Source organism: Pleurodeles waltl, chromosome 1_1 (genome assembly GCF_031143425.1).
Source record: "Pleurodeles waltl isolate 20211129_DDA chromosome 1_1, aPleWal1.hap1.20221129, whole genome shotgun sequence".
Classification (NCBI taxonomy): domain Eukaryota; kingdom Metazoa; phylum Chordata; class Amphibia; order Caudata; family Salamandridae; genus Pleurodeles; species Pleurodeles waltl.
The window spans coordinates 506,457,834-506,485,763 of NC_090436.1; the positions used below are offsets into that span (position 1 = coordinate 506,457,834).

Consider the following 27,930-nt stretch of genomic DNA (forward strand, 5'->3'; position numbering starts at 1 on the left):
GGCGGACTGTTGAATTTTCTTGGCAGTCAGTTTTTGCAGGAATCACATTAATCATAGTAATAATTAGCCTATCAAACTCTGGTAAGCCTAGGCCTCTGTGTCTCTGTTGTGGTTGTGGGAGCCTGTGCTTCACTGTCAATGATGTGAGACTGGTGGCAAAAAATAGGCAAGGTGATCAAGTGACATATAAAGGTAATGGGCCTCCTCCTAGGTGATGTAGTGAGATTGGATCTTTTCTATTGCTGGAGTGATATGCGGGGGAAAAAGCAAATAGGATGATCATGTGCTGATTAACTCCTTCCAATCAAAAGTGCCTATTGCTTCTAGAACAAAGTGCAATTTTGTCAGTTAAGTCACACTTCTTTATATTATGTTCCTCCTAATATATTTGTTTAGGTACACTGAAAATTATTTTAGTGACTTTGATAATGTTAATATTTTTGTGTACTGTTAGAAATTTGGTTTATGGATGAAGGAGGGTGAAGTCTCTTCTCAAGCAACAACCACGATCCTTGTCAGAGTGGACCACAAAAGTCACTGTATTAAACTGTGCTTAACTCTCTGGTAGCTTGGCACAAAAGCAGTCATGCTGAACTTAGGCAATGTGTGAAATATTTATACAGCATTCAAGCAGTAATACATTTAGAACACAACACAATAAAACCACACACCAATGTAGAACAATGAAGTAATATTTAATAAATGAAACAAGACTAAACCAACAAATATCCAATCAGTGGAATCGGAGATACTCAATTTCAAATTTTAGTTAAGTATAATGCTGAAAAGCGCAAAGCGTCTATTGCAGTCATCTGGTCTCACTAGACCGTGGGAAGGTCACAAGTTCAATCTGACTGCGATGGAGCACGGGCTGGATACTGGGACCAGGTTAGTCCTGCTGAAAAAGTTACCTTCTCAAAGTCTGGCACAAATAGATCAGTTTGCAGTGAAGGAGGCCGTGAGGAAAACATCATAGATGGTCATCACTGTAGCGTGAAGAACAGGCCTGGTGCAAAGACCAGGCCTGGTGTTAGACTGTCATTGCTGTAGTGCAAAGATCCTGTCATGGATGTTTGGTGCTGCAGTTTTGCGTTGGCGATCAGCACAGGCTGTCGTTGCTGTAACACAAAGTGCCGGTCTGTCATTGCAGGTCATCCCTGGTGGTTGCTGTACTTCGAAGAGTCAGGTTCACCAAAGCTGGAGGCAAGATCTCAGCCCAAACGGACCATTTTGATGTTGCATGGAGCCTAAAACTTCAGAATTTCTTCTTTTGTTCACATGAGGAGCTCAACTAATGGCAGCCAAGGATCTAGTACCTGGACAGGAACCTCTTCGGGATCAGGAGTTCACTCAGCAGAGGCCAGCAGGGCTCAGGCAGGTCCAGATGCAGGTCCAGGCAGCTACAGTGCAGCAGGTCAGCCAGGCATTTGGAGGAAGGCCTCTGAAGCTTGATGTGTACCTATATCTCGGAATAGGAAGTCAGCCACCTGATCCTGGGAGCCACTCTAGTAGTCATGGGATCAAGCAGCAAGGTAGGCCTCAAGCAGCAGGGCAGTCCTCTGAGGATATAAGGCAGCCTTCAAGCAGCAAGGCTGTCCTGGTTTCAGCAGAGCAGTCCTATGAGAAGGTACAAAGCAGTCCTGAAGCAGCAGAGCAGTCCTCTTGAGTACAAGGGAATCATTCTGAGGGTCCTCCGCAGTTCTGATGTGATCTGAAGATTGGGTTTGAAGACCCTGTTTTTATACATGGCACCTGTGGAAGAAACCTTGATGGTGTTCCCCCACAGATGGATCTGGAATGTCCTTCCCCCAGTCCACGTTCAAGTGGTCTAGGATGACAAAAGACTGGTGTGATGTTCTTTGTGAGTGTGCTGAGTTAGCTCCTTCGAAATGTCAGTGGTGCAGGTAACTGCTCCTCCCCTCCCATCCTGCTAAGAATGCACAAAGACCAACTGTTCAATGTCATGTGACCCAGGATACAGGCACCGAATGGTTAGGAGAATAAATGGCTAACTTTTAAAAATAGGACTTTCAGAATTGTGACTTAAAATCTGACTTTACCATCAGAGAGGATTTTAAATTGCTATTCTTTTGAGGCCAAAGATAGCATTTCTATCTGTTCCCAACCAAAAGTTATCACGTTATTAAATGTAATAAGGTAACTTCAATGTTAACATATAGGAAAGGTAGGACTTGCAGTAGCGAAAAATGAATATAAGAGTTTTTCACTACAGGACAAATAAAACTACATTTTATGAAAGTACATGTCCTAATTTTTAAATACACTGTACCCTGCCCTACGGGTTATCTAGGGCCTACCTTAGGGGTCACTTATTTGTAATAAAAAGGAAGCTTTAGGCCTGCAAAGGGGTTTATCTTTCCAAGTCAACTTAGCAGTTTAAAACTGCACACAGGCTGCAGTAGCAGGCATGATACATTTGTTGATGGGCCACTTAAGTGGGTGGCATAATAAGTCTTTGAGGTTGAATTATAGCATTTAATTTACAAGTTCTGGGTATATGTAGTATCACTCTACTACAGACTTACAAGTAAATTAAGGGTGCCAATTGGGTGAGAGTCAATGTTATTATGTTTAGGGGAGAGAGCACAAGCACTTTGGCAGTTGTTAGCAGTGGTACAATGCACAGTGTCCTATGGTTAACAAAAATAGATTCAAGCAAACATGAGAGGAGTAAGCAGAAAGTTTAAGACAGACCACCTTCATGATGACATATCTACATATACTTAATATTCATTTCTAGGGCTGTATCTTTAAGTGTTACTTCTTGATGCCATTTTTCTTTGTCGCCTTCATCTTTAAATTACCATGCATTCGTCACTTGACCCATAATTCTAATACACTTGTTAATTTTTTCACTTATTTTAAATAAATTGAGAATTTAATAATGTTAATCTCTCTGTATACCTGTTAACCACTTCTAGGGCTGTACCTTTAAGTGGTGTTTGTTGATGCAATTTTTTTATATGTCTCCCTCATGTTTCCATTTTCATGCATTTGCCACTTTCTCCATAGGTGTTGTTATGTTTTCCCATGGAGAGCCAAGCAAGGTGATACAGTTGGTTCTGACTGTAAATACAAGTAGACCAGAGTCTTTCTTATTGCACTTGTCTAATCTGAGTAGTAATGTGTCAGGTGGAACTCGCCTGAGGTAAGTCTTTGCATATCTTCTAAAATGTAATGTATATACATTGACCTTCTGATGATGCATGTTTTCATCCTCATTAGCATTCCGACTTCATATACCAAACAGTATTTTTACACACTTAATTTTTTGACACACTGGCAAGGCTAGACCGGGGAAGAGGAAAGGGTAGCTTTGCAGCTACTCTTTGGCAGTGGCAGTAAAACGGTGCAGAATTCCACAGATATTATTCTTCACAGCCTTTTGAAATTATATTTTTAATATTAATATTTTATGGTTTAACTGTATGTTTGGATTTCTCCCTTTTTCTCTTCCCTCTTCTCCAGACTATGTGTGTCATGAAACCTAAATTAGTATTGTACTCATTGTTTTATATGTAAATGGCTAGTAATCCGCATACTCTCCTTTTGACTGGTTGTTCACCAATAGACACCCATTTCCATGCAGCTTACACGAGCACTATATTCTGAAGTTCCCTTTGCATAAATTAATGTGCTTTTGTTTAACTTAACACATTGATTGCAATATTGTTAATGTATTTAGCATGTCATTCACCCACGGGCACATGCTATCTTAATACAACCATTTGCAATGCAATAGGTCTTGCTTTTGCTTGAGTTAGAGCTATTGGCATTGTAAATGCATAACTGGACTTTTCGTGCCACATAAATTGGTTAGTCCTGCCACATAATTTGGTCCTCTCTGCCACATAATACTAATGGCCCTGCATATAACTAAAGCACTTCTATTTACCTTCTTCCTCTAGCTTCAGCAAAAAAATTAAAATATTGCCATTATTTATTATATTTTTTTATATTATTATTTTTGGGTCTGCCCAATTTAGTTTGGGGACCCAGTGATGACCTTGACAGATAGAGCGAATCGTGTGGTGTGTTATGGGCAGAAATGTTTTGTAAAAGGAATGACCCACAAAGCATTATGGGGTGAGTTTCCAAGTGCAGCCAATGTTGTAGTATCTTGACTTAATGCTCAGAGCTGCCACTATAAAAATAACATTTGTAAGAAACATGGTTATATAACCACATAGTCAGTCCCTAAGGGCATAACCACACAAACACAGAATGGCGTAACGTACTGCAGTGTAACCAAATATTTAGACCCTAGAGGGCGTAGTGCATTGCACATTTTCAGGCCTAGCAGGCCTACTAGAATACTATTACAAACAAGGCCCTTAAAACACAAACTATGCCCAGCTGTAAAACAACATTTCTGGCCATGAGAGAACTTAAAATGACACTGACTAGTGAGGGGCTTATTTTGTCCCCTCCCCCCAACTTAGTGTGGGGACCCAGAGATGCCCTGGACAGAATGTGTCATGGTGAAAATATTGATGGTGGTCCCAGTGTCCTAGGACCACCACACGGTAAGTTATGGGCAAAAATGTTTTGTAAAAGGAATGCCCCACAAACCAATATGGGGCAAGTTTCCGAGTGCAGCAAATATTGTAGTATCTTGACTGTAAGGCTCAGAACAGCCTATAGAGGACACCATAATGAAATATAGCCATCCCCTTGAGGGCGTAACAAAATTAAAACAGAATGGCAGAAAGTAATGCAGTGTAACCATAAATGTAACACCTAGAGGGCATAGTGCCCTTCACATTTTCAAGCCTAGCAGGCCTACTGCAATACTATTAAAAAAAGGCCCTTAAAACACAGACTACTCTTAGCTGTAAAACAAATATTCCAACCATGAGAGAACTTAAAAAGACACTGAATGGTGGGATATACATAACCACAACCAAATATATATATGTGTATATATATATATATATATATATATATATATATATATATATATATATATATATATATATATATATATTACACATACACATATATATACACATATATAAATGCATATATATAAATATATATATATACACACATATATATGTACATACACCTATATATACAGACACACACACACATATATATATATATATATATATATATATACACACACACACACACACTAAACAACTCATCAGAATGAGACTTTAAGACATTGGAGATGCACAGACCTGGTGAATGAGGGGCAGTACCCAGTGCTTAATTTGATCCAGTGGTTGTCAGTGGGCAGACATTTTTTGCAAGCAAGCGAGGGAAAACCCACAAAGGGGAAAGACAAAGGAAGTGAAAGATTGAAAACTCACAAAGGAAGAAAGTATGAACCCACAAAAGAGAGCTAGAGGGGCTCTTAGTGTGTGGCAGTGGATTAAAGAGTCCAGGGGTGGATTCAAGAGTATGCAACCTTGCTATTCGGAGTGTTGACATTTAATAGCGCTGTAATTATATTGTGTTGTATGGAATTATGTGGAGTGGCTTGGATTGGAATTATGTGCAATAATGTTGAATTTGTATTGTGTGGATTGCAATTATGTGGTGTGGAGTGGAATTATGTGGGTTTGAGTGGAATGGTGTGGTGTGGAATTGTTTGGCTTTGAATTGTGTGTGCCTGACTTGTGTGGCATTGAGTGGAGCTATTTGTATTGGAATTATGTGGATAGGAATTATGGGGTATTGTGTGTAGTAAAATTATGTTGAGTAGGATTGTCATAACATGTAATTATGTGGAATGGTATGTGTTGTGGAGTGGTGTGAAGGGGATTTATGTGGTATGGCATTGAATTATATAGCATGATGTTGAATTTTGTGGTGTGCAGTGGATTTATGTGATGTGTAGTGGGATTGTGTGTCATGGAGTGGAATTATGTGGTTTGGTGTGGAACTATGTGGTGTGGAGTGGAATTGTGTAGACTGGAATTATGTTGAGTGCTGTGGAATTGTGTGACATTGAATTGTGTGGGGTTGCATTTGACAAGGATCAGTAAAGCAAGTCAAAATGAGGGAAAGTACTTCTGCCAGTTATACATAAGACTCTGCTATTACTGAATGGCCAGTAAGGCACATACATTTTATAGCACACAAATCATATAAATCCTATGTAAAAACAATGCTATAGGTGCAAGTGTGTGTTTAATACTAAAATCAATCTGATCTTAGGACTAAAAAACGACTCACATGTGCACAGACTGCCAGCTAGCAACAAGGAACCATAAATATAATTTGGAGCATACTGATGCAGATTGAACCATGTTAAATGTATGTAGCGTTTTGCTAAATTTGCAACAAACGGTGCTGTAAAAGGCGGGTAGAGAATCAAAAATCACAACTCCTTGAGGAGAGGCGAGATGACTGCACTACTTTGTGTTATGTAAACATCTGAATATAAATTGAAAAATGAGGCTGGACAAGTATTTTCTTTTTATGTTAATAGAATGAAACGTCTTGCAAGCATTCTTGCCTCACATTTCAATGAGCAGGGCTGCCTGTGAAGATTTACGGCCCCAGTAAAGGAGATAAGCAATGCCCTGTGTTGAATGTTGTGAGTGCTGGCAAAGAGGGGCCCTAGAGAGTGAGACTTGAGATGCGATGCAAGGCTATCATTGCTTCTAGGTTAAGCTACATTCTACCAGAAAGGACATATTGTGGCTTTTGTGAGCAGTAAGCTAAACAACTGGGTGTTTATTTTGTAAAATAAGCTTATTAGGAGCCAGAAGTAAATGAGGACAAAACTGGAATAAAGCCAAAACAAGATGGGAGGAACAGAATGCTGCAATAAAACACAGGCAGCTACCTGCCCAAAACACCCACAGTGAAAGGGGAGCACCAACAAAATAACAAAAAATAGTCTGTCACAGCAACAGATAAAGAAACCAAAGTGAAATAATACAGTAGTTGGTCACTGCTCTGAAACAGAAAATGGAAAGAGAAAAAATGCAGAAATTACCACTAGCAAGCAAGAATTTTTAAAGGAAATTGCAACCAACAAATGAAATTGCTTTAAGCCGTAAGAAGTATACTAAAACTATACGCGTGGTTGAACGCTTATGCTCAACCTAATAAGGATGTTCATTTTTGTTTTGGTGTGGAAAGCTATCTATCGCTTACGCAGTCACAGTTGTATGTCAGAATATAGAGGTTAAGAATACAGATCTTCACATTTATCCACTCTCAAAATTGACTACGGGGCTATCACGATGCAAAGTATCTGATATCATTTTTTATGTTCACTTCTGTCTACATTCATTGGAAGCAATGATTTATGCGTGATTAAAGGAGTGATTACAGTTGTATTCCATCTGTTTATCTATCTGCATTGTAATATAGTGTGTACAAGACCCAATGGATGTCTGATTGCTTTACATAAGAATAATTTCATCCTGCAAAAAACTGATTCACCTAAGTTTAACATAAAGTTTTTAAAAAAAGACAGGGGAAACCACGCCAATGGCTGACAGTTCTAACACAGATGATGATGATGTAGAAGATGCAGTTAGTTTTGAAAATGGTGTTGGCCAGTAAGGAGAGACAGTAGTGTTCCATGTCTATTAGATTTTTCTCAAAGTCTCTCCAACATCCTGTAAGTTGCTGATTATTGTGCCCCTCCTACTATATCGTCTGTTGGCTTAAAATTAGAACACTGTCAGATCATTGAAGAGACTTGGTAGACAGTTTCTTCACATTCATCTTTTTATCCCAGCTGCTTATGTAAAATTATACCCTTTTCACTTGTGTCCTTTTGCACCAAAGCCTGTCGTGGTCTGGACAGATTGTTTTTTCCGATTCAAAATAAAAAGCCCATTTGTTGTTTGTAAGAGTGGGGAGATTAGCTGGACAAGGTATTTGCAACTTCACATCTTTGCTTGTGTATGTTGGATTTTTGCAGTTTTTGGTCTAGTTTTATGCAGATAAATATTGGCTATTTTTCTAAAATGGTCTGAAGTACTTTTGTGGTGTGTTCACTGTGTTGTTGTGTTTGTGTGTGTACAAGTACTTTACATATTGCCTCTTAGATAAGCCCAACTGCTTGTGCCAAGCTACCAAGGGGGTGAGCAGGGATTATTTTAGGTGTGTGATTCTCTTACCCTGACTAGAGTGAGGGTCCCTACTTGAACAGGGTGCAAACCACAGCCACCTAGAGACCCCATTTCTAACAATCTGCAACCAACACCCTTTGCTATCTGGCAGTTCACACTCTCTACACACCCACAGCTAGGACATCATCAGACTGGGGACAAAGGAGTACAAAAAGGTACAAACAAAGTAAATTGTTAAGTCCAACTAAGCACCAACAATCATTAGAACATTGGAATGTTGGTAGCTCCATTGAAAACAATGGAGTGCTGCGGGCTTTTACTGGCCGGTAAAAGCCCACAGCGCCAACATTCCAATGTTCGCTTTGTTCACAGCAACAGCTGTGAACAAAGCCTCACGGAGCCCGAGGGGATTTTAATCCCCTCGGGCTCCGTGAACATTTTTTTTTTTAATAGAACATTCTGCCCTGAGTGGCAGAATGTTCTAATAACCTTAGAACCCGCCGTAGCGGGTTCTAAGGCTATAGAAGTGATATCACCAGGCCCATCAGGACCGCTACAACCCTGCTCCAATTTAGGAAAGTGCACTAAAAGTCCATTTTTGATCACAGAGACTGGTTACCACTCCAACCACTCGTGTTTTTGCCTTTGACCCTTTATGGCATTTTGAAGACTTTTGGATACCTTAAGATTATATATATACAACATGCATACATACATTAATGATCCACACTAAATATTTTTTAATGGACATCCCATCTGAGGTCAGTTGAAAAATTAAAATAATTCAATTTCTCAATTATTCAGTGGATTTGTGATCGCTGACTCATGTTTAGAGTGCCCACTTGAAGAAACAGTCATTGGCAAAACCAATATTACCACCGACCTTCCTCTACCATTCCTTACATAGTGACATTTTTGTCTTTTGACAGACAGGTGATTCCTTTTTCAACATAATTAAGTTCCCTTAAACTCTCAAAAATATGCCTGATTTCTAGAATATACTCCACCCCTAATCAATGAAATTAAATGGGGCCATATCCTTAACAATTCCTGTTTGTTTCTATCTCATTTGCTAACACTACTCCTTTGATTCCCTGGAGATGGTATAAGGTAACCTGATATACTTAGTAGTGATTTGGTTACAAATCTGAGTAACCTGTGGCTGACTCGCAAAGGAAAAGGGCAAGCCCAGTTGTTAGTTATATCTTCCTGTGACAGGGTAGGTGTCTTAGAAGTTTAAATTCCTGGGCACAGTCCAGATGATCATCCTGTTAGAGGAAAAACTAAACTCCCCACACCCAAGTCCTGGGAGCCAATTCACATCTCATCAAGGAGCTATTCAGCCCCCGTTTCACAGGGGAAACTCAAGCAAGTGGACTTCTAGAACTTTAGGTAGGTTAAGGGTGACATTTTAAAGATATGTTTTGTAATGTATTTGTTACAAGTCAGACCTAGCCAGTGAATTGCATTTTTAATGCATATTTTAAAAAGTCCAAAGGATGAAACTACCCTTAACTTGTTCCTAGGTGGAGATAACATTATTAACTTTAATAATGTGTCCCATTGCTTTCCTGTTGAACAGCTAACTCTTCTGCAGTCAAAATAAGTTTTAGGGCATTGTCGCTGTAAGGACCCAGTTTAACATTTTAATCACCCTACTTTTAAATATCATGTACCCTGCCTCATGGACATTTAAGGCCCACTTGTTTAAAGGGGAGGGGTATAGGCCTGTCAAAAGGGATTATTTTGACAGGTCAAATTTGCAGTTCACCAGTGACGATTAAATAACAGGCCCTGGGAACCCGTTGTACTACGTACAAGAATCATATAAGTATTTGAAATGTGTGAATTAGGAATATTGCCATTTTTTACATATTTTCAGGACCAGAGCACATGCACTGGAGCATGGTTAGCCAGGGGCGTCTCATCTATAGTAGTGCAAGTGCTTTGACCCCCTACATGAGATGCGAGCCATCACATAAATATTTTTATTGTAGTCCTTTCTTATGTTGCCAGATAGTGTCAATGTGGGCTGATCCAGCAACCCTGCCCTCTGCAGTGAAATGAAGTGCACTTGTCAGTATGACTGTTTTGTTTGCCACGGCCAACCTGACATGCGTACGTTAGCCCAGTGCTGTGCAAGTGAGCTGAGGAACAGAGACGCAGCCTCCTGATCTCTATTAGAATGCTGTGCTGGCCTGCTCCAACCAATCCAGGTGATGCTGTCATGCTGTTTACTAATGCACACAACATGAAACCAGCATTGGGATTAGCTGAGATGACGGGCAACGCTGATATCCATCCCCCATGGGTCTGCGACACACATAATAGCAGGAAGGATTGTGGCATGAAGAATAAGGTGCCCGTGTTCCCGTCTCCCGTGTTCGGCATGCACCTTTTGTTCACAACTGCAGCTGACAGCACTGTGCTCAAGCTGAGAGGATGTGAATTAAGAGCTGCTTTGCCTTTGTCAGTGAGAGCTCAACTTCCGAAGTACATTTGGTTAGTCCAGAAGCAGCCTTAATGAGCCAGCGCTGGTGTGTGTGCATGTCATCATCATATGTTGAAAATTATTAAACGTGCATGTAGCCATATTAAATGCATTACCTAGGCCAGATAATGTTTGCAGCTTAATTGAACAGGTTTATGTAACTGCATTGCTTTTAATATGTGAAGCACTTTTCAGGGCTGCCTACCTAAAGGCAGTCTTTCAGTCCGTTTTATTTATTTATTACTTGTGCATTTCAAATGTCATTCCCAGAATCGATGCGTGCCGTTCCTTGATACCATTTATTGCCATGGGAGTGAGTCCCTCGCTATGCCTCTGGCTTTGCTGGCAAAGGTGTCCGACCTGGCCTGCAAGAAAATCATGATGTTTCATGAAATGCTCTGAAAGCCAGTGACACAGCAGACTGACATTGGATACGGCAGTAACTATAACTACGGTGTGGTCATTAGAAGGGCAGCCTTGTTATGGAAAGATCTGTAGAGGTGGAGACAAGTCTATCACAGAACAAGCTTGCTTCCAAAAGGCAACTTTGGCTCGGGCCAAGTCAGTCACAGCAGCTTTGCTTCTAAGGACTAAAGATGTTTTTTAACATAAGTCTTATTGTTTACTGTGAGTTAGCATGATTAAAGCAAAGCCAGTCACCTATTAGACCCGGAAGCACAAGAAGCCGTCGGGGCACTTGAAGAGTCAGTTTCATGTATTACATGCATGCCCCTAAGATACCTCCCTTTCAAATTCACAAGTGCTGCTAAATTTATCCATTTCCCCTACTGACTCTATTTCTAAACTTCAATGCATTAATTTAAGGAAAAGTTAATGAATACAAAAGATCGCGTTACTTTTTTTCCTGTTGTGGATGACTATGATTCATAAATAATTATTAAACAATTACAAATTTCAACTGTGCTTCAAGTTCAAAGCCCTTACTTTTTGGCTCCAACCTTCTTGAGTTTTATTGCCCCTTCTTTCTCATCTATTTTTTTAGTTACAGCTTCCCTTCCATTAATAATTACTGAAATACTACCTCGTTGGAATTGTTTTTTTTAAAGTATTGCATTGTAACCGAATTTTGTATGAAAATGTGTTGTAAATTGCACGATTTTGTTTAGTATTGTTAATTTACTCAGCCCCAATTTGTCAATTGCTCTTCCTTGCTTGCTTCAATCGCTGTTTGGAACTTGTAATCAACATTACCGCTCCACCACCTTCAAAAGTCAGCAGCCACCACTGTGGTTAGCAAAACCCCAGTGCTCAAAGTAAAAAAAAAAAAAGAAAACAACAGCATAAGTCAAACAAAATGGGGGTGATGATACAAGAATTTATATTTTCCTACAGTCGTCAACATCTTTGTCCCCCAAATAAGGGTTTGAATGAGGGAAGAAGTCAATGGTGGGGACCCTGTCCCTGAGAAAACGTGCTACACCCTGCACTCACCGTCAGCTGTTAGAAAAACTCACAGTACAGACTCCCCTTTTTGTCATGATGGCTAATCTGAGACAGATACTGAATCGGGTGGTGCGGCAGCATTGACTCTCCTAGAATTGTCGGTGGGTTTGAACATAGTCTCTCAAACAGTGGTACTGTTGATGTTTATGGGGCTTGGCATTTGCAAGATGGTATTTTGAAGATAGTTATACATTATAATATTCTTAAATATTTACTTTTCCAAAATAATAAATGTAATATCTTTATTTATTTGTTTGAGAATTTTATGAAGTACGAACATGACTCAGACTAGTCCATACCCGTTACATGATCCACATAAATGAACGACAACTGATAACAGCAAATATACAATATAGAGGCCATACCATGTTACAGAAGGCCTACAGGCAATCGGCTGATGATAGCATCACAGACATAACAATTACTCTTTCATTGACTGCTCTTCAAGTCTCTTGATGAAGCGAGACCGGTGATATCTGTGTCTCATTGAGAAAAGCCTCGTAAGTCCTACATTACCATGGTTATTGTGGACCTGATCCTTATGTAAGGAGTCTATTAATAGAAACCTTTTGACCTCTTTTTTTGAAGAAGCATTGATGCATTACACCAGATCTCAGCTGGGAGAGAGTTCCAGATCACTGTGGCAGATTGGGTGAAAGTGTGGTGTACGTTTTCTTTTTTAAAAAATCTTTCTGGTTCCAGCAGGACTTAGTCGGAGCTCCTTAGAGAGCAACTGCCCCTGAGATTGTAAGTTTTTATGCCCGGTACCTGGGATCATCTTGGTGAAGGGCTTTGTGAGTTATGAATGCTGTTTTCATCTGGATCCTGGTTTTGGTATGGAGCCAGTTGAGAGACATGATGGAGGGTGTGATGTGGTCAAATTGTCTCTTTCCTGTTACTAGTCTTGCTATGGCATTGAGGGTTGCCCTGAGTGGCACCATTTGTGATTTAGGTAAGTCAGATTTTTTTTTGTTATATTTCTTTATTAATTTGAAAAACAAGAAGTAACAGTCATATGTCACTAAGACATCACATGAACTTCGGCACTGACACGTGATAATGCATACGTTTGTTCCCTGTGACATAAGAAACAGTTGCATACAGTTTGGTGTGGATCCTCAGCGGTAAGGTTTACATTAATAGCATGACCTCCATATGCTAGACATCGAGGAACATGGTTGTGACAACATTTACGGCCTGTAAGAAATAACATAATCAATGATATGGAGTCTTAAGCGTAGACAATGATTCGGGGGTGTACGAATGAAACAAATTTGGATGGCTCAATGGGGAGGAGAGGGGATGTTGGGGAACCCAGTCTGAAGGATCCATCAACTTACATGTGAGAGGGGCAGGTGTCAGTAACGACCTGTGGGTTTGCATTGTGGTTGCCAGAATTTAGCTTAGCGGTACCTGAGAACACCTTTGCTGAGGGGGAGGAGATCGGAGATTATACAAGTGAAACCAGTGTTCAGGATGGCGTAGTAATTATCTATGATGGTCTAACATCGGACTTGACTTTCCCTTCCTCAAATATTTATGCCAGTCTGGAGGCATAACTGAAAATGAGTGATCATATCCACCCTTACACAGCGTTTTCTGTTCTGCTAAAATTCCAGAGTACAAATCCACGAGCCATAGTCTAATAGGGGGAGGTGTAGATGATTTCCAGCACATGGCTATTCTTTATTTCGGCAGCAGGTAGGCAAGGTCTATACTTTTATTAACCAGCTGTGTGCAGCCATGCGAGGTGTTGCCCATTAAGCAATGTATACCTTCTCTTCGGAGGAAAGTACCTGAGGTCTCCGAAATGAAGCCCACAACCTCGTCTCGTAAGGTAATAAGCTTGGGGCAACCCCACACCATATAAGCAAAGTCTGCGAGAGCAGTTTGGCAACGAGGGCAACCATCAGTGATCTCTGTATGCATTTGCACCAAGCGTTCTGGAGTAAGGTATCTTTGGTGTAAATAGTTGAATTCTGTATATTTTATCCTGCGGTTTGTGGAAATCAGTGTCTGAGCACAGTGTCCACTGTCTATCTGTCAGCGTGACAATAAGAGCGGTGTCCCAATAGGCTTGGAAAGATTGAAGGGGAGCCTCTTTAGTAGTCTGTAAAGCGTTATAGAGGTGTGTAATGGGTTTACAGGTGGCTCTATGCGTCAATAATGCTTGTGGGAGTAGGGAAGTTTCAGGTTTGTCATGCGTTTTCCACCAGGTCATATGTATGTAATGTTTAAGAGTGGCATATATGAAGAAAGAGCCCTGTGGAATACCATAATCATCTAGTAGATTTTCAAAGGTACTAAGGATCTAGTCTGTGAATAAGTCGCCCCAGTCAGTTAGCCATGCTTCAGACCAGGCCTCCAAGTCTGGTCACATTTGGTCGTGCCCATAGGGATAATTCAGGTGCATATGGAGGACAAGTATGCATCTTAGTCACATATGTAGTCCAGCAAGTCTTAGCCACACACATCAGAGTTATGCTGTACCATCAAACCAATATCTCAGTTCTAACATATTTATTCCTGCAAGCCATCGCATGGGCCAATGTAATTGGGCTGCCACATAGTAGTATTCGTAATTTAGAGCGCCCCATCTGCCATGGTCCAGGGGAGCGTATAACATAACAGTCGTCACATGCCGCCTACTTTTCCCCTTATTAGTGCTGTCAGAAGTGCCTGCATGCCTGCAAACAATCTAGTGGATAGCTACATCGTCAGAATGGAAAAAATATAGGAACCTAGGTAGTACCAACATTTTTGAGATAGCCAACTTAGCTGTCGGAGAAAGTGGCAGGAATGTCCAAAACAGCAGGGAAGACCTCACAAGCGCTCTCCCTATATTACCCGCTATGAGATCATTGTTCAAATTATATACTCTGACACCCAGATATTTAATTGAGTTATAGGACCAGGAGAGCGGGGTGTTCGGGAGCTCTCTTTGCTGGAGCTCAGTACGAGCCATCCACGGGAACAACTGGGACTTGTCCCAGTTCACCTTCAGACCAGAAGCTATGCCAAATTGCTGCAGTAGCTCCATAATGCGAGAAAGTACTGTGGCATTTTCTCTCATGTAAACTAAAGCATAATCTGCATACAACAAAATTATGTGCCAGCTACCACCAACTTGAATTCCCCATTTAGAGGCGCTCATTCGGAGTGAAAAGCCAAGGGGTTCCATTGCTAGTGCACACGTTATCAGGGACAAGAGTCACTCCTGTCGGGTGCCCATTCCTATAGGGAATGAATCAGAAATTATATGTCTAGTCACTACCCAGGATAGAATCTTATTGTATAGCAGGGCAATCCATAGTTGGAATTTGGGACCTATTCAAAGTCTTGACAGGGATATCCTTCCGGTATTCCCACCTCAAGATGTCAAAAGACTTCTCTATGTGCAGCGATGTGACCCAGGGACTAGCGCCCGATGACCGTACCCAATCCATCAGCATAGATAGGCGGCACAGGTTCATGAATGTATTTCTTTGTAGTATATACCCATTTTGATCAGGGTGGACTATAGATTAGGATATGGAGACCAGTCGATTAGTAGGTATCTTCCCCCAAATCTTGTAGTCAGTATTCAATAAAGAGAGGGGGCAATAGGGCCCCATTAATATGACACCTCTGTCTGTGTGACAGAGTTGCGGTACCCCTGTTTCCGAATGAAAAGACGGGCCGATGTGGGCGTACCCCAGGGGACCCAGAGGGGAAAAGAAGACCTGACCAGAATCCCGGATATCCGGAATATAGCGAATATAAAAAAAGGAAGACATGGTGAAAAGAGAGGAGGAAGAAACACCAGTGACGGGAGGAACAAATAGGAAGTAGACCGAAGGACCGAGGAGATGGCCAGAGGAGATAGAGGTCGCCGCAGGGGAAAATGAAAAGGAAGATGTCCGACTGAAGGCGTGCGGGGATGGATGGCGTACAGAGGAAGGACCCTAAGATGCGTATAGAAATTGAGGAAGCAGGACAGGCCGGAGATTCCAGCCACGTCCCTGGAGGGACGTGGCTTATGCAGGTGCATGCGCATATTACCGGGACTCGGGGGATTGGTGAAAGTGGGGAGGGGGAGGAGGCATGAGGGGTCACAGAGGGTTGATAGAAGGGAAGGGGCTGTTGTGCCTCAAAAAACAATTCACACAGGAATACTATAGGGTGTTGTTCACGGACCCTTCCCTATTCTCACTGGATATTTTCCTTTTCCTTCTTTCTGTTCCCTCCCTTTGCACTCCTCTGACCATCCTCCCTTCCCCCCTACACTCTAATTACAAAAGACACCAAACATAAACAAGATCCACTTACCTTTCTTTTTCTTCACGGTTCTTTCTCTCTCCACATGACACCGCACATCTGGGAATGGAACTCTAAAAAGTAAATACCTAAGAAAGAAAAAAAAGAAAATGGACAATTAAGGGAAGTAATGAATTACATTACGGATAAAAGAAAAACAGTGAATAGAAACACGACTAGACAAGAATAACGGAGAAGAACTAAAGAAAGAGAACAAAAGGATTATAAAAAGATAAAGGACAATGAAATAAGAACTCTTTCTCTCTCACCAGTGGAGCAATTCAAAATAAAGAAATCTGAAAGATTAATTCAGAATATAACCAGTTTTGTGTCATCCATTTAATTAAACCTCCCCCTCCCCAAGGATCCCATCACAGTCTGGCTTTGGCAATACAACCAGGACTGCCTCTCGAAGGGAGACTGGGAGCACACCGATGGGGAAGGTGGAATTATACATCTTTAGTAAGTGAGGGGCTACCTTGGACTCAAAGATGGCATAAAATTCCACTTGCCAGACATCTGCCCCTGGGGTTTTGCCACATGCCATTTGTTTAATCGCCTACGTAATCTTGGCCACTGACACGGGGGCTGCGAGATCTGCCCATTGGGGCACTTGAAGGTGTGGTAGTTGTAGAGTGTAGAAAAATGAATAAATCTGGTTCTTATCAATGGAATGTGGGGATGTGTAAAGTTTAGCATAGTAAGAGTAAAAAGCAGTGCTGATGGCCTCTTGGGTGTTGAGTATGGAGCCGATCTCATTGCGAATTGTGGTGATGGGCACCCTGGGGGAGTCAGAGTGTAAAAGCCTGGCTAAACGTGTTTCTGCCTTATCACTCTCTGTGTGTTTCCTGGTCTGATATTCCTGGTAGTAAATTCTACCCATTTGTTCCAATACTTTTGTGTGAGTAAGTCTCGCTCGTGTCAGAGGAGCAGGTACTGTCTTGTCACCTGGTAGCAAGAGTTCAAGTCTTTTATCAAATTCTAGACTATGTAATTCCCTGCTTCAGACCATGCGGAAACCATATATCATTTTAATGGCATGCCCCCGCAGGACCACTGTAAACCTGTTCCCTTCAAAACCAGATTCCAATACCACACTGTACCTATTAGTAAAATATGAGGTCAGACAGTGTGTTGTGGAAGGGCTCATCTTGTAAGGTGTCTGTAGGTAGGCTCCAGGTAGGCATACATGGGCGTCTATGGCTTCAATTCAATTGGTGTTACAGGGGGTAGTGATCTGATATGGTGCGGCCTAAATATTCAGCCCGAGTCACCCTTGCAAGCACTTCCAAGCTGCAGAGTATGAGGTCAATCCTAGTATGGAGATCATGCAATCCAGAGTAGAATGAGTATTCCCGCAGTAGGGGATGGAGGCTTCACCACTCATCTATTACTTGAGTATGTGAAGCCCAGAGTGTAAGGTGTTGAGTGAGTGCTACTGAGCATTTCCCCAGCATCATTGGATAGGAGCGGTCACTGTTAAGGTCTGGAATGCAATTAAAATCTCCTCTCCAGTAGCAAGGTGCCCGTGTATTGTAGATCAGTTCCGGGGTAAGAGACTGGAGGAAAAGTGCTTGATTAGTGTTGGGGGCATATAGGAAATAAAGGTCACAAATAAACCATCTAGGATCCCCTCCAGCACTGTGTACCTTCCATCCGGGTCTACCCGACTGTGTATTACCTCCAATGGTGTCTCCGGTGCCCCCAGATAAGCACACATCTAGCATATTGGGAGTATGTGGTCCACACCAATATGCCACACCAGCATTTACACAGGCAATCCAGGTCAAGGGCCGTCAGATAAGTCTCCTGCAGGAGTGCAATCTGGAATTTATGTCTATGCAGGTATTGGTGTTTGCGATAGCATTGTACATAACTGGCCAACCCCCTTACATTCCAGGTTATTAACACATATTGCTTCTCCATCCCAGTGAAAGGTGGAACCATATAGTAGCACTCATTTGATGTAATAATTCAATTGACTACTCATCCCCATCCAGCCCACCCATGTCAACCAAATCCCCACCCAGTAGACCACATACCATTTCTGAATCATAGAGAATAAGAAACATAAACAAAGATAAACAGGTATATAATACACACTGAATACCCCTTCCCAGAGCAGCACACCAAAGGGTGTCCAGCCAGTAGCACTTAAATGCAATAACGTATAATATATTAACCAGTCAAGTCTGAGACACTGTGCTTGAGTGGAGCAGTGTCTGCAGGGTAGTATCGGCACTAGAAAAAGTTGTCCTTGCAGCCCCGGCCACGTCATCAGCACTCCTGTCGCACCTTGTGCCTCTAGTTTGAAGGCAGAGTTAAGTAAGAGGTAAAGGGACGCACATGTTTATATCATCTCTTCAACCGTCCACAGGATGACCGGTGCCCCCCCTGTTGTACATTATGCATTGGAGTCTGGGGGATGTCTGTATCTTCCTTGCCATGGTACCCCACCTCTGACCCAGTAGGGGAATTGGTTAGACACTCTCTGTTCTACCACTGCAACCAGCTGTACTCTTTCCCTGGCTGTCAGTTCTCTTGAGGGGCCCACTAGAGGGTGCGATTTACGAGAGCATCAGAGTATTTGCACCTTCCACTGGGTGGTGATGTCTTCTGAAGCGAGGTGCTTATACCTTTACCTTACAGCCAAGCCCATGCCTCTTCAGGGGTCGCACAGCAGGTTGCATTGTCTCCTTGCATAATCCTGAGTGTGGCCAGGAACTGTAATGCATATTTGGTCCCAGAGACACTGTTTCACTGCAAGAAAGGAAGATCTCTGGCTTTGTAATTCCATGGTGTAGACAGGGTAACTGTTAACTTGCGCATGCTCGACCTTTCATGGGCCCTTCACACAAGTGACTTGTAGGATATGGTCCCTGTCTCTGTAATTGAAAAAACAGGAAACCACTGGGTGCAAAGGGGCGCCCAATGGAAACAGCCTGCCTGGTACCTAATGGGCACGTTCCACAAACAATAAGTTTGAGTGTTTACCTTGCAGGATCATTGCTGAAAACCATTCCTCGATGTAAAGTTCCATGCTGGGGCCTCCATTCTTTTCCAGAAGGCCCATTATTTGAACATCATTACACCACAACTTGCCTTCTTGATCATTAGCACCCTTCCTGAGGTAGTTCACCTCTTCTTGCAGGGCCTTGATATGTGCAGTGTCGAAAACTGTCAGCCTGAGGGAGGTTAGGTGGGATTCTGCAGTTTCAATGCGATCTTTCAGCATTTTGTGGTCTTCTCTTAGTAGACCCATCTCTATTCTTAGGGAGTCAGTCTTCGGTTCTAACATAGTTTTAATGTCCAGCACAGCCCCCAAAATTTTGTCAGATCTGTTTGAATGGAAAGCTGATGTACTTTTGAGTGATCCTCCTGCAAGGTGCTGCAGACCCATGGGTGCTACATCGCATGAGGTTCCAGGTGCCGTGAGTGGAGCCATATCTTGTTTTGTGTGAGCCAAGAGGGTGGTTGTTGATTCTGCACAGAGCAAGACAGGGTTGCTTTTGCTGCTTCTCTAAACGACTGCCGAGTAGGATCATCAATGAGATGAGGCACCCTGTCCTTTCTAGGGCTTGTGGTTCCACATGGGCTTAAAAGGGACAGAGATACAGGCCCAGTTCAGTGTCCAGTCATAGCAAGCCTGATTAACAATCAATCAATAATAGTCCTACTCCTCACAAGCAGACCGTCCTTCACTATGATTAGATCAAGTATGGTTATTTTTATGTGTGGTGGACCTATACATGTTTTTACAAGGTTTAGACCAGTGAGGAGATTTTTTTACGGTGGAGACCTATAAGTCATTTTTGTCATTCCATTAGAGGTTGAACCTCCCCTAAAACTATGATATTCAGGTGAGCCAGAGACTGTTCTGTGATTGCTTCTATTGGTTGCACTAGAAACAGCGGGTTATTACCAGGGAAATGGTATAGAAGGTGTAGTTTCTATAACGATCAGCCTGCAGTGAAGATACTGACTCCCATGTATTCACAGTGGGACAGTTTATCTACAGGGAAAGGCTGGATGCATAGGGATTTTCTGGGTGTTATAGCTAACCCACTTCCCTGTCTCTCCTGTGATGTAGCTGTTTGATGTTGAAGTCAGGGAGTGCTAGGAGATCCATGAGGGGAGCAGAAGATTGATTTAACCAGGTTTCTGCTAGAATATCATGTCACGGTCAAAATGAAAGATACCTTCTGCTATGTCTGTGGCATGTTTCGCCACCAATCTGCAATTCTGTAGCATGCACTTAAGTGAAGTTTCTTTCCCCCAGGGCAACAACAAATGGGCACTGATCAACTGGATCTGAATCTGGTTCTCAAAGTTAAGGTTCTGAGCTTCCCACGGTGTTTTTCATTGGTTGTTGTTCACCATTACTGGAATATCATTGGGACGGTGAACAATGGACCTTTGAGGTTGTCTGCCATTTTACCTGGTATTCTTTGAGCAGAGATACAATTTCTTCAGTGGATAGCTTGCTGTGTGTTATTTTGGGTCTATTGTTATTGTTTAGTGTCATAATGGATGCCTATGGTTGAGTGATGGGTCTTCGGTGTGTAAAGGAGTGGCTTTTATGAGTAGGGATAACTGGTTCTGCATGCTAGTTTATAAATCTTGTATATAGTGAGGGCACTTTCCACATAAGTCAAGATGATTGTAAGATCTTCGCTCATTTTGTGATTTAGCCTTTTGACATGGGTTTGCCATTGTGAGGGAGATTTGAGTCTGAAATTTGGGATGTTCTCGCAGTTCTATTTTTCCTGTTGTTCCCTCTGCCATTCTCCCTTGAGTCCTGGACTAAGCTTGTGGGCAATCAAGCTTCTGGTTCCTTGGTTGGGTGAAATCTGCTGTGTGCATGATGGTCTGCTGTGTGACTGCCAGACTGTTCTATGAGCTGAGTGTGTGTGATTGTCCGGTTTTCCGGTGTTTCATTTTAGGTTTAATTTTAGGAGGGGATATCAGCCTGATAGATGCAAATGAGGCTAACCTCATTCTGTGGCAGTGACGACTGGACTTCTACCCCTCCGTTGTGGTTGGGTTGCTCAGTATGTGAGTGGGGGAAGTTGCGTGTGCAGGGCCGGACCTGGTAGACTGCCATCTTGAAGCATGAAGAAGATAAGATCTGATTTCAGGGCTCTTTCAATAATGCAGAAACAAGTATCTGAGCTGAGTTTTGCTGGGAGCTCCTTTAATATTCTGTGCTTCAAATTGTTGGCAGTGTTCTTGGATAGGTTAGGTAGGCAGTTTATTTTGAAGGAGTTCGGTCTAGAATAATATAATCTGTTATCCTTGGTGGGATGTATATGTGCTGTCATGGCTGGTGGTATAGTAGTGTGGTGTCTTTGGGGATATCCCTTAGGTGGGTCTCAGGGCTTATGGGTGTTCTCTGTTGGGTTGGATGTAGCCGCTCGTGTGTGTTGACCAGTTTGTAAAACCTTGGGATTGCTGTGGTAGTCTTCTCTACAGTGACCCACTTGTGTGGCTTTGCATTGCAATGGTCATCATTGTGCTTAAACTCCTCCTCTGTGGTGACTATACATGGTTAAAACCACATGGCATAAAGAGCCAGACAGACGTCTTTTGGATCTAAGACTTTGCAGGGGAGGGAGTTCTTTCTTTAAAAGAGATTAGAAACCCCCTTTCCTTCAAGTGAGAGTGGGTACTTCTTTTATGCATGGTTGGAGTAGATAGTCACACACAAAAAAGGTATTCCTAGACTCTTCTTTAAATATGAAGGTCAGTCACTTGGCCTGGGTATTCTCATCAATGAAGAAAATAATTTATTTTCTTTTTATGACCCTCACCTACTCTATTAGTGGCATGCTTCATCATCGGGTCCATCTTGGTGCCTCCGAGCCTAAGTGGGCTTCAAACGGATTTCAGGAGCACTTCAGCTAGCCTGCCTGGATTCTAAAGATAAAAATAACTCACTAAACACAAGGTATCCCTTTATTTATCGTGAAAGTGAAACAAAAGTTTTTATTGGGGTCTTTTTCTAAGGAACTGTGGTCATGTTTCAGCCCTTTATTGTGGCCATACCATGGTCCCAGGCTTTCATCAAAATGAAAAAACAAAAAAACCCAGTCCTTGGCCTATTTGTTAAGTCGTAAGATGTCTGTCTGTACTCGGTGGCAAACCGATTTCTTTGCATGCAGGGAGCAAGCTCACTCACCTGTGAGTCGTATATTAAAAAAAAAATAGACAAAATTTATTAAAATCACATATTGCATTTCGCACATGACGTGAAATCCCCTTTGATGACCCATAGAGATTTCCAATATTCTTAATTTCTTAGCTGGGGCTAGCAATACCTTTTTGTGTGTGATTAAGTGAGGAGATTTTATTACTTAGGGGGTGATTCCGACCCTGGCGGTAAATACCGCCAGGGCCGGGGTCCGCGGGAGCACCGCCAACAGGCTGGCGGTGCTCCTTTGGGCATTCTGACCGCGGCGGTACAGCCGCGGTCAGAAACGGAAAGTCGGCGGTGTACCGCCGACTTTCCGCCATGGGGGATTCCGACCCCCTCACCGCCATCCTGTTCCTGGAGGTTCCGACCACCAGGAACAGGATGGCGGTGAGGGGTGTCATGGGGCCCCTGGGTAAGAGGGCCCCACAAAGAATTTCAGTGTCTGCTTAGCAGACACTGAAATTCGCGACGGGTGCAACTGCACCCGTCGCACCTTCCCACTCCGCCGGCTCCATTCGGAGCCGGCTTCCTCGTGGGAAGGGGTTTCACGCTGGGCTGGCGGGCGGCCTTCTGGCGGTCGCCCGCCAGCCCAGCGGGAAACACAGAATGGCCGCTGCGGTCTTTTGACCGCGGTGCGGTCATTCGACGGTTCCCGCCAGGCGGGCGGCTCCCGCCGCCCGCCGGGGTCTGAATGACCCCCTTAGTAACCCAGGGCCAGGTAAATAGTATTCCCAAAAAGCCTTCTTCCTTGCCCTGAGAAGGACAGAAAAGAGAGACTGGTCTGTGGACCTTCCATCTGTTTCCCCTGATAGGAATATATAGAGTAGATAGTCCTCTTTCCATATCAGTGCCACAAAGAACAGGAGGATGATTCCTCCATTTTGATAATACAATGAAAATCAAGATCATAAAGTCATTTTTCTCTTTCTATGTACTCAGTTGAGGGTGAGTCTTTCCTTAGTTTCTATGACTCCCCATAGCTTGGCAATGGCAGTTTTGAGAATGACCATCATCACAATTCGGAGAGGGAAAGGGACATCTATGCATCCTTTCATGGTAAAATGGTGCTAATTGGTGGCAGACGAGAGGGTGGTTGGCGGAAGGGTAGATGGCTGAGGAGCAGTACTCTGTTCCCTCCGGTACTGGCACAGCAGACAACAGTGTCTACCCAATGATCACCAATTGAGAGGCTGCAGCAGTGGATGAAAGAGAAACACCCTGCAGGCCGACTCAAGTAGATAGGAGGGAACGGCTGATATGCACTTTACACACAGGCACTAAGGTGAGCCTGTGGTGTGCACAATCACTTGACTCTCCCAAATGGGCCAGTTCAAGTGTTGTGTAAACTGAGTCTTTCGCTCAGCTATGCAAAGTTTGTTTTCACACCCACGTATGACACAAGTGAATTTAGTTCAAAGCACCAGTGCTGAATGTGAAAGGCAGTTTATTGTAGTCCCACAGAACCCAACCCAATATATAAATAAGGCAGTGTCAATGGTTTTGGGAGCAGTGGTAACCCAAACAATTGTTCATTTATGATTTATACACTCAACATCACTAGAAATTGAATACATATTTCAACATATTTATTTTTAAAAAGTTATTTTAAAATGCCAGTATTTAGTGCAGATAACATTGGTAACATCACCAAAGATAATAAAATGCAGCTAAGCTTTTCAATAATAGTGAAAACAGGGATAAATTGTAACATTACAATTTATAGCCCTTACACCCACACTTGGCTATCTAAGTCTAAGTTTTGGAGTTTATGTGCATACCTAGACAACTGGGTTTGTTGTCTGTTTGGAATAGCTTGTCAGATATTTTTAGCACAATGCCAGGAGATTGTATCTGTGTGAGAACATAATCTTGGCACCAGTTTGTGAAGGCAGAATGGAATGCTTTGCCAGAGCTTAGGGAAGTCTTACTGGAGGCTTCTTCTGTCGAGATGAAATCTGATGCTATACTCATCTGAGATCTGCTTCTGTGACCTGTTTGAAATTTCTGTTCACTTAAGGGGACCTTAATCTGAAGTGGTCCTTAAATATTAAAATATTTTCAGGGATGAAAACCTCTGACATAGCTTGAGGTATATTGGATACAGATTAAGGACACCAGGAGAAGGGTCTTAGAGATGAAAGGACATTAAATCAGACTACACCGTTTTTGATGATTTGTCTATAGGTGTTCTTTTGTTTTGATGCCCTTGATATTATGATAAGTGAACACTTGTCTCAGATTGGATGTCACATCAGATGCTACTTCTATGTCTATCTGAAGGATCAGTTCTAGGAATGATATGAACGATACAGACGGATGACTTTAGTGCTATTTGTGTTTATACCAGACATGACAGTGATTCAGCACAAAACGGCAGAAGTGCTGTCCGAGATGAAAATGTGGGCCTACCCAAAATGTAGACAGCCAGGTTGCCAAAGGAAGACAACGGGGGTTCACAGGGTTACTCACCCACACCAAGATGGCAGTGGACCGGGAACAGATTAATCCTTCTTCGGTGGTCCTTTCTGGCACTTTCTGTGTCCAGGTTGCTAGCAGACTCTCTTCCATGTCCAGACTGCAGACCGTGGTGGTTGGGGATTGGGACAGGTGATTTACAAGCAAAAGAGTGATCCTCAGCTGACGGAGGTCTGAGGAGGTGCTCCTACGTGTTCGCCTTCTTGAACCTTTTTTTAAAATTACATTTCCATATACTTTCACATAGGGAACTCTCCAGCCCACTGGTGAAGATCTCTACCAACAGGTGAAAAGTTATTACTAGTAACTTTACATTCATAAATTGCACTATACGGGCTCTTGCCCTCATTTGAGGGGTGGATACATGTAAGTCTACAACTAGGTATAAATCTCCACTCAAGAATAGTGAATAGCAAAAGAATTGGAGAGTTAATCCTGAGCATAGAAGTAGATCTACAAAGGAGTAAGTAGTCTCCAGTATGGTTACCTTTATGATTATGGTACTATGGTCTTGGGGGATGCTAAGTAGCATATAGCAAATACAGAATCATGCAGCCAGAGAAGTGGCTAAATGTTGGCAATCCACAGCTTATTACTCCTAGACAGTGGCATTATTTACTCCGCATTTGGAGTAGTATCAAGTGTTGGGCTCTGACAATGCCCTAACAGTCATCTAGGATTTTTTTGTGGTTTAATAAAAGTAATTCCACAATAGCCACCACGTGTGCATGCATACATGCACATACAGAATGGACAATGGGCGATGCAGTGTGGGTAGAAAAGCATTAGCAAAGATAATAAGTCTGCATCCTGATGTCACGGTCAAACTATTGGCTTTATCAATGCTTGTTTATGGGCTGGGTTTCTATGATGTCATGGATAGGTCCTTTGCTGTATCATGTGTGTTTCGTACATATGTCATAAAGATGTTTGAGGCCAGCCCTTCTCTTTGTTGCTTTTTACTAAAGATATTAAACCTGTTCAGATTCCCCAAGTGCGGTGAGTACGGATTTTTCACTATCAACAAGTAGTCTGGGATTCTATGCCCATTTACAACTAATGAGGCATTTACTCCAATCGTAAGCATAAAATATGCTTACAGTTTTCAAATTATCACTTGCAGGGCATTTCAGCTCTCTAAAGAGTGTATGTATGCTGTAGCGTTGAAAGCAGTGCTTAATTTGTGCTTGTCACTTATTTTTGAGGGCCAGCACTTATTTTTCTGCCTCAAGCTTTTACTGCGAGCAAAAGACACATATGGGAAAGACAGAGGAAGAGAGAAACGAAAAAGCGTCACAAAGGTGAAAAGCAGAAAGCTGCAAGAGTGAGCTGAAGGGGCAGGGAACGGCTTTAAATGGATCGAAGAGGCCCCAGATGGCCCCAGGATTATGCTGCCTCAGTATCCCATGTTCCCACATTTAATTGCAGCAGCCACGTGTTTAAGAGGAGGACTTCGGGCACCGGCACGATTTTATTTACAAATTAAGCAATGTTTTCAAGGCACTGTCTGAAGACATATCTCCTCAATGTGATATTGTCTTGATGAAGTAGGCATATATAACAACTCGGGGTGAATATTGTTTATGTAATTTGATCAATGAATGATTAGAAATTAACATGTTGTTTAAGTTTTCTCTTTACACCTGTGGTTCCTTCTTGGCTTTTGTTTACGATTAATTTAATCATTCCAATGTACGTTCATATTTTTATCAAAAAATTTGAACAATTATGAATATATCAACAAAAGTTAGTAACTGACCAGTTAAGGCTAGTGATTTCCTGAATCTGATTAGATAAACAGTTGGCACTGGGTTTATTGATTGGTTCATTAACAATTAAGTATGTTTTCACTGTTTAATTAGATCCACGTGTTTGTGATTCTTTGCCACTATTTGATATTAATCTATGTTTCGTTTGAATTGTAAAAATCCTACTTTTCAAAAGACAAGAATTTTAAAATAATACGTTGACACTGTACATTATATTGAAGATACTAATCCAAAATATTGTTTTTTATCATTGTCTTCAGAGTGCTTTCTCAGTGAGATGGCACTGTTTACATTTTGTTGTTTTTTCACTTTAGATCAGGATTTACTGTAGCTCAAATTGAGCCATTGGGAGTCTTCCAACTTGCCCCCAGTTCCAGGCAGGTCACAGTGGAGGAAGGTGTACATGTGGTCTCGGTGCATGTACAGCGCCTTTATGGCTTCCAAGGAAATAAAACAAAAGTGAAGTATAAGACAGTCGCAGCTAGTGCCAAAGCCCATGAAGACTTTGTGCCCATTGAAAATGGAGAAGCCATTTTTGAAAATCTTCAGATCAGCGCAATCATAAACATCACAATCATTGATGATAAGATTCCGGAGATGGACGAAGTGTTTTATGTCAACCTTACTTTGGTGGAACTCGTGGGCATGTTCCAAAAGAATCCCCGCTTGAATTCAGATTTCAGTGTTGCATCAATAACAATATCAGCCAATGACATCACTAATGGAGTCTTCACCCTTGGCCCTTCCCTTATTCATACAGAAGAAGAAGCAAATGCCAGTACACCCAATGCTGTACTGCTGAATGTCAGACGCACCCAAGGATTGAAAGGTGTTGTCAAAGTGACAATAAAAACCTTTGGTGGGACCAGTGCACAAGACGGGTTGAGTGGACTACCTTTTCATAGCACCCATGAAATGTCAAGGTCACCATGGGCCAGTGAAGGGCTGGACTTTGAAGAACAGATTATAGCAATTACGTTTCAGGATGGACAAATGGAAACCAACGTGTCCATTAGAATATTGGATGATGATGAACCTGAAGGCCAGGAGGTGTTTTACGTCTTTTTAACAGATCCACAAGGGGGAGCAGAGGTTTCAGAAGAAGCATCCTACACGACAATATTCATTACAGGTATTTGTTTTAATTAATTTGTAATATTACCTGCATCTAAATGT

At 42.2% G+C, this 27,930-nt stretch overlaps 1 protein-coding gene across 1 annotated transcript in view; it reads left to right on the forward strand.

Moving 5' to 3' along the window:
- Positions 1-27,930, forward strand: part of ADGRV1 (adhesion G protein-coupled receptor V1) — a 2,003,619-nt gene that overhangs the window by 1,148,143 nt on the left and 827,546 nt on the right. The window contains exons 73-74 of the mRNA XM_069225272.1: positions 3,034-3,169; positions 27,069-27,886. Of these exons, the coding sequence (XP_069081373.1) occupies positions 3,034-3,169; positions 27,069-27,886 (954 nt within the window). The remainder of the gene's footprint in view (positions 1-3,033; positions 3,170-27,068; positions 27,887-27,930) is intronic.